Raw genomic sequence first — 12,984 nt, 5'->3', positions numbered from 1 at the left:
GCCAGACAGATAGACATGGGGAGAGAATTCCTGAACTAAGCTGTCCTGCTTTGATTTTAAAATTCCTACCTTGTCAGCAAATCCCCTCATGGCTTTGCTGTATTCTTGTAATCTTCATCTAGTCTCCAACCCTTTGAGAATTCTGAGTTCCTCAACATCTGGTGCTCATGCATCCCTGACCTCATTTGGGCAATTGTAGATGGCCCTTGCTTCAACTGTCTTGACCCTAAACTCAGGAATTCCCTCCCCAACAATGTTTACTTTTCCGCCTTTAAAATGCTCCTCCAAATCTATCTCTTAATGTCTCTTTCTTTGACCTGGTGCATTGTTTTATCTGATTACATTCCACTCATGCACTATAGGATTTTAAAGGAGCTATCAAAACTCAGGTGAATCTTGTAAGTGGTTTCTATCAGATAATTCAGCCAAAGCCAATAATGTTTATAAGCTCTTTAGAAAAAAGGAAGGACAAGATTATGGCACAAAATATGCCTACATAGAGTTGTTTTCAGGATTATCCTAAATTGTGGCCTTTTCTTCCCTTTACCTCCACCTTAATGTGCTATTGCCTTAAATGTTCAAGTGTACCTGTCGAGGGAGGGTAAACCAGGAAATGCTGGACGCTACTTTTTCCGAGGCACTGATACTAACCTTTTCAAACAAAAATGTTCCAATACAGTAAAGCACATTCACAAGTCTGTCTTTTGCAAATTTGCTTATTCACATGGTAACTGCTGTACAGTTTTTCACTGATTGAGAATCACTTGCTCACTTAAATGTACTTTTAAAGAGAAAGAAAGAAAAAAAAGTAAAATACTGCAGATAGTTCTGAGGAAGGGTCACCAGACCCGAAACGTTAACTCTGTTTTCTCCTTCACCGATGCTGCCAGACCTGCTGAGCTTTTCCAGCAACTTTGTTTTTGTTCCTGATTTACAGTTTCCACAGTTCTTTTGGTTTTTAAAATACTGCAGATACCTGAGATCTGAAGGAAAAGCAAAACATGCTGGGGAAAGCTCAGCAGGTTTGGCAGCATCTGTGAATAATGTTTCGAGTCCGTTATAGTCAGAACTGAAGGACAGTCATATAGACTTGAAACATTAACACAGATGCCGCCAGACATGCTGAGTTTCTCCAGCAACGTATTTTCTGGAGTTAAAGTGTACACCAAACATTCCTTACATACTGAACTTGCCCAGCTCACTATTTTAGCCATTTGTAAAAATCACTGTTTGTGATGTTGTCTATAAATGAGCCCCCATAAATGATGTGTATTGGGGGGTGATCTATTAATTGAACATATCATCCCCCTACAAGTTTTCCTTTTGTTGGAGATGCCTGGTTGCAGCAATTACAGTCATAGAGTCCTACAGCAGGGAGACAGGCCCTTTGGCCCAAACTGGTCCATGCCGATCAAAATGTCCATCCACACTAACCCCATTTCCCTGCACTTGGCCCATATCCTTCTCAACCTTTCCTATCCACGCATTTCTCCAAATGCCTTTTAAATGTTAATGTACCCACCTCAACCACTTCCGCTTGCAGCTCATTACATATGCGTACCACCGTCTATATAAAAAAGTTGCCCCTCAGGTTCCCACATATTCTTTCCCCTCTTACCTTAAACTGATGCCCTCAAGTCCTCGATTTCCCCAACCCTGGGAAAAAGACTGAGTGCATTCACCCAATCCATGCCTCTCATGATCTTACACACTTCGATAGGATCACCCCTCAGTTTCCTTTGCTCTAAAGAAAAAAGTCCCAGCTTGTCCAACCTCTCCATATAACTCAGTCCTTTGAGACCTGGCAACACCCTTATAATTTTTTTCTGCACTCTTTCCAGTTTAATAACATGCTTCCTCTAGCAAGGTGACCAAAACTGAACACAAGTCCGACCTCACCAATGTCTTCTACAACTGCAACATAACTTACAAACTTCTGTACTCGATGCCCTGACTGATCAAGGTCAGTGTGCCAAAAATAACAATGTGGAGCTGCAGGAACACAGGCACCAGAGGAGCAGGAAAGTTGACATTTCAGGTTGGGACCCTTCCCGTTCCTCTGATGCTGCCTGGCCTGCTGTCTTCCTCCAGCTCCACACTGTGTTATCTCTGACTCCAACATCTGCAGTTCTTACTATCTCTGTGTGCCAAAAGCCTTCTTCACTGTCCTGTCTACCTGTGACTCCACTTTCAGAGAACTATGCACCTGAACTCCAAGGTCCCTCTGTTCCACTACACTCCTTAAGGCCCTAAACTTCACCATGAAAATCCTACCTTGATTTGACTTTCCAAAATGCTACACCTCACATTTAACTTTTTTAAACTCCATTTACCATTTCTCTACCCACTTCCCCAGCTGAACAAGATCCTGCTGCAATTTCTGATAACCTTCCTCATTGTCCACGTTACCGCCTATTTTAGTGTCATCTGCAAACTTACTAATCCTGCCTTGTACATCTTCATTCAAATCATTGATATAGATAACAAACAGCAATGGGCCCAGCACTGACCCCTGAGGCACACCATTAGTCACAGGCCTCCAGTCCAACAAGCATCCTTCCACTATGACTCTCTGCTTCCTACCATGAAGCCAATTTGCTAACTCTCCCTGGATTCCATGCGATCTAACCTTCCAGAGCAGCCTACCACGTGGAACGTTATTAAAGGCCTTACTGAAATCCATATAGACTATGTCTACCACCCTGCCCTCATCAATCTTCCTGGTCACTTCATCAAAGAACTCCAACAAATTTGTGAGGCATGATCTCCCACGCACAAAGCCATGCTGACTATTCCTAATCAAACCCTGTCTTTCCAAATGCATATATATCTTATCCCTCAGAATCTTCTCAAGTAACTTACCTATCTCAGATGTTAAATTTACTGGCCTATAGTTCCCAGGTTTTCCTTTGTAGCCCTTCTTGAACAAGGACAGGATATTCGCTACTCTCCAGTCTTCCGGGACCCCATCCATGGCTAATGATAATGCAAATGATCTTTTTTTGTAAATAATTAATGATAAGATTTTGAGGGAAATACATTAAGTTTAAAAACTGTGGCTAGGAGTACAGTTTTAAAACCTGCCCATGATACCAGACTTGGAGGATGGCAAACAGTGATTATTACAAATTGTCTACAATAGGATCATGTTAAGTTTGGACCCATCTAGAATATTGTGCCTACTTGTGGCTTCCACACTTTATGAAAGATGTGAAGGTAGCTGAGAGGATTCACCAATTTTCCAGAATGCTTTCAAGGGTGGAGGGTTTTAGTTACAAGATTAGTTTGGAAAGGATGGAGTTTATCCTCTTACAGCAATGGAGATTGAGGGCACAACTGCTAGAGGTGTACAAAATTATGAAAGACAAGGCTGACAAAACAAAGCTCGTCCTATTAGCTGATGGCACAATGAAATGTTAGTGCATTTTAAGAAAACCAACTTGCTGAGCTACAGGGATCGAGCAGGAAATGTAACCGACTGGATCATTCTTCAGGGAGCCGCGGCAGAGGGCTGGCATGAACTCGATGAGTCAAATGGCCTCCTTCTGTGTCTGAAACAACTTTATGACTCCAACTGTGTAAAACTCAATTCAGCTGGATCATAAGAAATCTAACTTCTCCAGATACGTAAATGTTGTAAACCCATTAACTGCACATAAGATTAACTTTGCTGAACATTTTGATTTGATTTTCCCATTGAACAACTAAAGCTCCTTGTATGCCTAGGTATAGGTGACCTGCTTGAACTGTGTTTATATGGGCCAAAGTGATGTAAAGTGTTTGTTTATAGGAGTCCTGCCTCCATGGGAAAATAAAGTACGTGGCAAACGCTTGAATGCTCAGGGGGAAAATAAATCACATTAGCTTAACGATTCTGTCACAGTTTACAACTAACACAATTACAAACCTTCATGTAGATCATTGCAAAATGTGTTAGCAAACAAGTGAGAGAGGGATTGTTGTGCTTTTCCATGAAGAAAATCAATAAGTAGTTGATGTAACCTTTTATATTATTATTATTACTCCAATGATTTAGACTGGGTAAAGGATATTGGCAGTCACAGACACAAATGTGTCAACTAAAGTAACAAGATCAAAGAGGGATGGGAGAAAATAAGACCAAGCTGGCAGAAGGATGAGAAATTATAGTGCAACACAATAAGAACACAATGCAAGAAGCAAAGGAGTGCTTAAACCTAGATACTGTTTCCGAATTTTATATAGGCTTTCTCATTTACATAAGAAAACAAGGTTTAAAATATATATCCAAAATATCCACCTTCTTCCTCAACCGAGGATTCCTTAGCTCCGTTGTCGACAGGACCCTCAACCAGGTCCGACCCATCTCCCGCACTTCCGCCCTCAACCCTTCTCTTCCCTCCTGCAACAGCAATATGGTTCCCCTTATCCTCACCTACCATCCCACCGGCATCCACATCCAGAAGATCATCAGATGCCATTTCCGCCACCTCCAGCGAGATTCCACCACCAGACACATATTCCCCTCCCCTCCCTTGTCCACCTTCCGCAGCGACCCTTCCCTCCGGGTCACCCTGGCCCACACTTCCTTCACCCCCAACACCTCCCAAAAGCCCTACAGCACCTTCTTCTGTAACCGGCGAAGGTGCAACACCTGCCCATTTACATCCTCCCTCCCCAGTATCCAAGGGCCCAAACATACCTTCCAGGTGAAGCAACACTTCACCTGCACTTCCCAGAATCTAATCTACTGCATTCGCTGTTCACAATGTGGTTTCCTCTACACTGAAATGAAGCGTAGATTTGGCGACCGCTTCGCAGAATATCTACATTCTGCTCGCAAAAAACTACCTGTTGCCCGCCACTTTAACGCACCATCCTGTTCCCTGGCCAACATCTCTGTCTCTGGCTTGCTACAATGTTCCAGCAAAGCCCACCGCAAACTGGAGGAACAACACCTCATTTTCTGCTTGGGGACTCTATAGCCCTCCGGACTCAATATTGAGTTCAATAATTTTAGGGCCTAAATTCTCCCATGTCCCAGCCCCCTACCCCACACACCAGGCCTTGTTATCAAATAACCTGCCATTACACACCCACTGTTGTTAGTCACTAACAGTCCCCATTAACAACTTTTCACCCTCCCAGCCTGATCGTTAGCAACTCCTTTGTCTGTCCAACAGTCTTTCTCTCTCTTTGGGCTCTATCCTATTGTTTACTCCCTACCCCACCCACCTCTCTATTTTCTGCATATAAACTGACGTTTTCCCAGCCACCATCAGTTCTGAGGAAGGGTCACCAGACCCGAAACGTTAACTCTGTTTTTTCTTTCACAGATGCTGCCAGACCTGCTGGGCTTTGTTTTTTTTCAAGGTTTAAAATAAAATTGTTGACTATGCTTATAAACTTAAAATTAGCTTACAACTAAAGCATAACCATTTGTTTTCATACAGACAGTAAAGAGGAAATGCACACTCAAGTCTGATGAAGGGTCTAGGCCCGAAACGTCAGCCTCTCTGCTCCTATGATGCTGCTTGGCCTGCTGTGTTCATCCAGCCCTGCACCTTGTTGTCTCAGAGGTTAAATGGCTCCTTTTCTTGTGCCTGACTGTTTCTTTCCTGAGTCAGGAACGTTACAGAAATACATTGCACGGGAATCATAAGCACAAACTCGTGGCCTAGTGCACAAGCCAACTAAAACGTGGAAAAATAGTGCTGTATAAACTATAGGAATTTCTTTTATTTTTTTGTCCTTCTTGTGAATGTTAATTTGATTATTTCTATTACTGGAAACACCAACACAGAGGATATAACACAGTGTTTGGAAATTTGTCCTTCAGTCTTTTGATATTCAGAAACTGAATGTATGACCTAAGATATAAGTCAGGACTCCATGAAAGTCTCAATGCACTGACCTCTGTGGGAATTTACTAGAAAATCTGAACATCAGACTGCCAGTTTCGCTGTCCCCTGGACACAATGCAAATGTCTCATTATTTGGAGACTCTGGATAGTTCTACAGGACATACCTGGACAGTTACCCAGGAAATGTTAGGTTGTTTAAAGCCTGGAATAATTCCTGGCTAATCACAGAACTGACTCCCCAGTCACCTTTGACAATATCCCATCTTTGACAATATCCCCCACACACCATGAACACCCTGAAACTGAGCCAGCTACCCCTCCCTACCTCACTGACATGCTCACCCCAACCAGACCTGACTACCCCAATCTAACCTCTTACCTTACCAAGATATCCCGACCCATCTACCCACCTACTAATCTACTATCCTAACCATCCATCAAACACACACCTGACATCTCAGCCATCTGCCACCCTACACAGCAACCAACCAGCTACCACCTCACCCAGCTTGTGCCATAAAAAGGAGTCATGGCGCTTCTTCCTCTGATGCTCCAGTACTGCAATGAAATTCTTTGGGGGACTGTAGACTCCACATTTCCGTAGAAGCTGGGCTCAGAAGACTCAGTCAGAGATGCAGAGCAGCACCTATATGCAGAAAAGTGCAGATAAAATGGCAATCCAATGGCACATCTGCCATTCCTCAGAGGTCCAGGCCAATGTACCTCTTAAATCTATTTCTGCAGTACAGGTCAGCTCTGAAAAGGCTCACTCTGCTCCTGCTTATACTAGTTACATGACATCACCAGACAGCACTGTGTCAGAGTCTGACGAAGATATGGAGGAAATATTAGCAGTTTTTTTATAACTATGGAACGAGTAATTCATAAACACATTAACAAACATGGATTTTGTATAATATAGACCCAGACAGAAATGTGTATTTTCTGCAGCTTGCTTCACATCATCTAATTTTCTTCTCTCATTTTAACATCACAAAGTGGAAGAAGGACAGTGCTGATGAAACGTTAATTGTTTCTTTCTCCACCGATGTTGCTTGACCTGCTCAGCATTCATTCCAACATTTTCTGCTGGTATTTCAAATTTTCAGATTTGCTTTGGTGGCAGAAGGATGTTTCAATGACATGATACTTACAGGGGTTGATTGTTGTGATGCCCCTATCCCCACATTCTCTTTTTGATGGAGGTTCTTTTGTCTTGTCATTCCAATTTGGAAAGTAAATTATATTAGTCTTATGTTTGTGGTCATTTCAAACAAATCAAAACATATCAAACAAACATTGACAGCTCACGTGTTTAATCTTCATCTGGTGGCAGTTACAGTAGATAGTGGTGAAACTTGAGACTGGTGGACATATCAGAGATGAGCAGGTAAGCAATCTTCTATCTTTAGATACAATGGCACACACACACAGTCGTTACAATAATGTTTAAATTCTTATTGAATATAGCTTAAACAGGCAAGGCTACAGTAATGATACTTTTTAAAATCTTCACAAAGTAAACAAAAAGACTACAAACAATATTTTGCCATTATAAAGGAAGAGGGGCAAAAATGTGCCTGAATTGGACAATCAGTTTCAAAATGTTAAATGGTAAATTTTGTTGAGGGTGTGTTCGGTTGATGTTTACGGATAAAATATTTTGCTCTTTTTTATAGTTGCTGTCAGCAATAAGCATTCCCACCCTTGACATAAATCAATTCAGATGGAGCTGTTTCCTTTACAGAACTGAAATCCGACTTCAAGTCGTATTCCCAGTTTCCACATTGGTGGTAGCTTTGTTCTTCCATTCTGCAGCCACCATCAACTGGTTGGGCCTTCCCAAACTTGATATAATGAACATTCCCAAAGTCATAAGAGAGTGAGGTCATGTCCATCCCAACATTCTTAGCTGAATGTGAACCAAAGTCCAAGTAACATAATAATATTTTAAAATTAAATTTTGCACAGAATTCATTGCCAGATGAAATAGTCAGAACATTACAGCAAAGAGGAAAAAATCATGTCCTACAGTCGTATTGCAATATCTGAGAAGCACAACCACAATACCATCCTATATCATTAATATCGAACTGGCTGCAATTGGTATTGCGGTGAGAAAGAAATAAGTCACATTTATGTGATCCCTCATTGCATCCTTGCATCCAAAATGCTTTAACATCAATTGATTACTTTTTGAGGCATGGTTATTGTAGTTAAGAAGCCAAATGTAGCCACCAATTGATGCTCAGTAAATTCACACAAATATAAATTTTGTAAGTAAGAAATGTTTTAGCAGCTAATGGATGATGGAGAAATATTGGTCAGTTTACCAAAAGAATATTCCACACTTTTTTGAGTAAAGGAAGAAATGACTTGCACTTATATATCATCTTTCATGACCTCAGGATGTCCTAAAATTCTTCACAGCCAATAAATTACTTAAGAAATTGTAAAGTAGGAAATACAGCAAATTGTACACATCAAGTGCCCACAAAAAGTGACGTAATATTGGTCAGGTAAAATTAGTTAGTCCCAGATCAGAATGTTAGGATAAAACCCAGAAGAGGTTACTTAGAGCTGAGTATGTTTAAGCTTAGATGTATAATTGCTCCAGGAAGAAGCTATCTGCAGTTCCAGTCCACCTATTAAAGTCACAAGTGACTTAAACCTACTGAAGCGTTAGACACAGGGATTCTGCCATGAGTACTTGTATGAGTGGTATTTTTGGGTACTATACAAAGTGTGTTTTCAGGCACTTACAGAGGTGTGTTCTGGGAATTATACAAAAGCCTTTGTTTTTCTTTTTTCATTTTATAAAGGAGTGTTTTAAGATTAATGGGGTTGTATTTTTGCTGTGTTTAAAAAAAAATTTTGAATTTGTGTTATAGTAGCTTGGTCCATTCTATTTTATCTTTATTTTGTTGATAAACGTCTGTTTTATTGTTAAAGCAACATCTGCAACATTGCACGCTTATACCATTTCGTTAAAATCAAAATAAATCAAAATATGATCTATCAAGTCAGTTTTCAGTCTGGAATTTGACTTCTATGGTAATTACATCCACTGGGATTATAACATTTACAGAACATCGATGTCTCTGTTCGTTTGCATGCAAGCCTGATATAATTGTTTTGCTCTGGAGCTGTGGTTTCCAGAGATCTCATTTCTGGCTTGTTGTTGCCCCTTAGCATTTTTGAATGGCTCTGAAAATGGCAATGGTAATCTCTCAAATGGAGCTGTCATGCTGATCAACAATAGGTGACCTGGGTATGTGCTTAGAATTTTTTATTCTTATTTTACTCAAAGTTTTCTGCTTTGCAGCATTTTGATCTCCAGAGTCTTCCCAATGAGTTGATTTGTCTTCAAAGTCTTCCAAGATTCCTTCTTGCCCTTTGGCGTGTTCCTGCTTTGTTGCTTTATGTTCAAATTTTCTGAGTTTCTTTTCTGTCCTTTGGAATACGTCCACTTTTACTGTACTGTGCGTGAAGTTTTCTAAGCTTCTGTCCTGGATTCAGTCTTCCTGCTTTTCCACTGCATCACATGAACTGTGATCTGACTTTAATCCCTAGTTCTTGAAGTATGCCAATGCTGTCACCATGGTTTATTCACCACACTTAGAATTGTTCAGTACTTCTCTTTAGAATGGTCAATTGTTGTAATGAGTCATCTGGTTTACTAATATGTCTCAGGGAAGTAAACCTGCTATCCCTCCTAGGCCGGACCTACATGTGACTCCTTACTCACAGTAATGGTTGATTCCTAACTGCTGTGTAGACAGTTAGAGGTGGGCAATAAACATTGACGAGCCAGTGACACCCACATCCTACGAGTGACTTTTTTAAAAAATCCATTATATTTCTAAATGTATATAATCACTAAAAAAAATTCATTCATAATAGTAATCCTGAGTGTTCCAATCATTTATTTTGCATAAACATGTTAGTTAAAAGTGAAAGATTCGGTGTATTTTGCGTCCTGGATTGTGGGAATAGATCAATGTGATTTGCTGCTTCACCTGCTTGGGGATATCATAGCTAAATGCTTGGACATTGCCAGATTTAAACCAACGTCAGGGAGGGTAACATTTGCACCACAGAGATCATTCGATCTGTAGTGTGCAGCCTTCTGTGAGGTCACTGATGAGCACAGTTCTTTGTCAAAGCCTACAGAATCCAGGTGACTAGTCATAGCCAGGAGTTTGGTGGGAGTTGGGGACAGGAGATACACAGTTAATTCCCATTTGAAACATGGTTTGATCTAGGTGAGAAATACTGGATTGCAATGTCTTTTCTTAGGATATGTGTTTTGTGGCTGGTTTCGCAAATCTGGCTACAAACAGAGCAGCATTACTCAAATAAAAGGAAAGTCCTGTGGATGCTGGAAAGCTGAAAAAAAAACAGGAAAAGCTGGAGAAACTCAGTAGGCCTGTTACTATGTGTGGAAAGAGAAACAGAGTAAACGTTTTGAGTCTGGTATGACTCTTCTTCAGTTCAATTCAGGCCTGACTTGAAATGTTAACTCTTGTTTTTCTCTCTCCACTGATGGTGCCTGACATGCTGAGTTTCTCAAGCATTTCCTGTGCTTGTTTCAGTTGTATGACTCCTGTTCAGGCCGCAACAGGAGGAGCACGGGCTTCCCTGCACCATCCCTCAGAATAGTCGGTGCCTGAGGGATGCAGCGGCGGGTATGATGTTGGTTGAATTTCCTGAGCTGGAATTTCCCAGATTTGGCACGTTCTGGGGGAATAATGCTGCTGTTTGGAGGTAATCCAACCACAATTCGGATGGCCGGTGGGAATTCGCTCATATTTCTACAGCTGTAGACTAATGTCAGATCGGATGATTAATTTGTTTCGAGTCTTCAGTCATCTTGTTGATTATACAGGCAATTGCTGTGTTTTATGAGGAAGGAATTATAATACAATAGAAAATACAGAATAGTAAGTCATTTGCACTTAAGAAAGGAGCACTCGTGAAAAAATTATCCTCGACCTTTCCGAACCTTTTTAAGGTCAGATATTTATGAGAGTTCAGACCACATCCATTTGCTTGTTGCTGAAATCCCACAATTTAGTTTGAGTCATCCTCTATCAATCTACTTCCGAACTAACACTCTCTTCAACCATTCCTTACAATCTGTTTCTGCTTCGTTTGAATAAAGTGACTCTTACCTCCCAGGTCTTTTTTGTCAACCATCTCGGGGTATGTTTTAGCCAGGAAGAACAGTCTGTGGAGAAGTGATTTCTAAAGGGGCAGAAGAAATGGTAAGTTAGTTAATATATCACCATTCAAACCAGCGGCTCGTTCATGTGTAAAAGAAACTGACCGGTTCCTCTTTAAGGTTTGCATTCATTCTCCTGTCCAACAGGCGATGGAACATACTGCTCCTATCGTTCCCTGACAAACCTTTTGTACGTTGCATTTTTCCACCACCTTCCCCCGTGGAAGCCACCTCCATTTGAGGTGAGGGTCCCTCTCTCTCCCTAGGTGAATACAAACCCGCTCAAATCCCATAAACTAACAGCACACTCCCCTGCCCCCCCCCAACAAAATAATAATAATAGTCCTTAATTTTAAAATCCAACCCAGTTGGCTCAACCCAGAGAGAAATGAAACAAAACTCTTCCGTTTACACATCGCGCTGGTGTCCAGGCAGCAAGGAGATTGGGTTCTGCCTCCCATCCCATTCCATTCACTCACTTCTCAACAGTTCTTTTTGTCTCTCTTTTTATGTTTTGGCATCCTGGATTTTCTGTTGATAGTTTTCGCGAAGGAGTAGGTTACTCGGGTAACGGATTGACTGTAGTTTCTCTCCTTCCCCTCTTTCCCTTTGCCTGCAGGAGTGCCTACTGACGGACAGTCCCATCCACAGGCAATCTAAGAATTGGCCTTTTTGTAAGGATTCTGTCCCGGTGAGTCGTGCCCCCCGCCCCATTACAAGCCACCTGACCCCTGTACACAGGGCATTTACCTTTTGTAAGTATCCGAGGTTTCTTGTTAACGTATTCATGCTTAGACTGTACATTTCAAGGAGTTTGGAAACTAACAATGTTATCTCGTTTGTTTTGTCTGAAATTATGAACGGTGCAGAAAATAAACACGAGTTAAAATATCTTACAGGTATCAATGAATTGATCTTCTTTCTTAAAAAGAGTGGACGAGAAGGCACCTGAAGTGTTTGATTTAGCAATGAGAATATTAATAGGAGAGGTCTGTGCAGTGGCCGCTCCTTATTTCTGAATTAAGCCCAGTAAGGGGCTGGTGCAGTTGTCAGCCTGTTTTAGGAGGAAAGGGGGACAATGCTGATCTCTGACAGCTCAAAGCTTTGGTCCGGAGATGATGAGAAACTGGCCCCTCCTTCAGGGCAGTTCACACTGGGAATGTAACCTTGGACTGAATGTGGGAATTAGCTGAACAGACAGCATTGCTATTGCTGTGTGGTATGACATTCTCCCTGCAGGTTTCCAGTCTCGTTGGCGTTTTGCTCCGCCACTTGGAGAAGCTAAACCCCCATTGGGGGATGCGCGCTCTGTCAGGAAACTTGCAGAATATGGAGTCCTGGGCTGCTCCTGCGGCCGTTTCCTGTACCTGGGTTCATTTCGGTGCTGCATTCTCGAGGTGAAACTGATTCGATGCAGTCTTTAAAAGCTAGCGCACATTTTGCATTTAGTGAAGGAAGGATGGCGTGATCAGCCTTGACAGACATACAGCGCAATTGGTGCAGCCAAGTTTATTGAAGCTGACCGAAAAGCGAGCTGACAAACCTTCTTCTCTCTTCTTTGCTGCGCTTGCTTACGCATTAACACAGACATTCGAGTTTCTGAGGTCAGCTCATCGATTTCAAGCTGGAGCTTTCCTAGCCGCCGCTGGCGTTTCTTCCCCATGATTGACAATGTTTGCGTCTGTTACCCGGCAACTGTCCTGCTGGCAAACAAACCGCTAGTCCACAACATCCCGCTGAGTTTATTAAAAGGAGGCTACAGCCACACTGCTCTCATCTATTACCACAGACAACATTGCAGTATCCAGCTTTTTGGCGTAGTGTTTTTTTTTAAATGCATATTAATCCCCTTCACATTTCCACCACAACTCCTCAGGGGGAGCATTTCTCTGGGGGGTTTCTTCACATGAATATTTG

The 12,984-nt window shown here is 41.7% G+C and overlaps 1 protein-coding gene across 3 annotated transcripts in view; it reads right to left on the bottom strand.

The window, feature by feature from the left end:
• Window positions 1–12,741, bottom strand: part of LOC109930298 (testis-expressed protein 47) — a 37,688-nt gene extending 24,947 nt beyond the window's left edge. The window contains exons 1-2 of one of the 3 annotated variants that reach the window (XM_048611004.1): window positions 12,611–12,741; window positions 11,018–11,090 (exon numbers count right to left, since the gene is read on the bottom strand). In XM_048611004.1, coding sequence (XP_048466961.1) covers window positions 11,018–11,090; window positions 12,611–12,730 — 193 coding nt within the window. In that variant the 5' untranslated portion in view covers window positions 12,731–12,741. Of the gene's footprint in view, window positions 1–11,017; window positions 11,091–11,546; window positions 11,775–11,964; window positions 12,144–12,610 lie in introns of those variants that run through there. The other 2 variants (XM_048611006.1, XM_048611007.1) reach the window with 2 other exon arrangements.
• Window positions 12,742–12,984: the final 243 nt, after the last annotated feature.

Source organism: Rhincodon typus, chromosome 23, assembly GCF_021869965.1.
Source record: "Rhincodon typus isolate 14 chromosome 23, sRhiTyp1.1, whole genome shotgun sequence".
In the NCBI taxonomy this organism is placed as follows: Eukaryota; Metazoa; Chordata; class Chondrichthyes; order Orectolobiformes; family Rhincodontidae; genus Rhincodon; species Rhincodon typus.
This window is presented reverse-complemented; position numbering and strand designations above follow the sequence as displayed.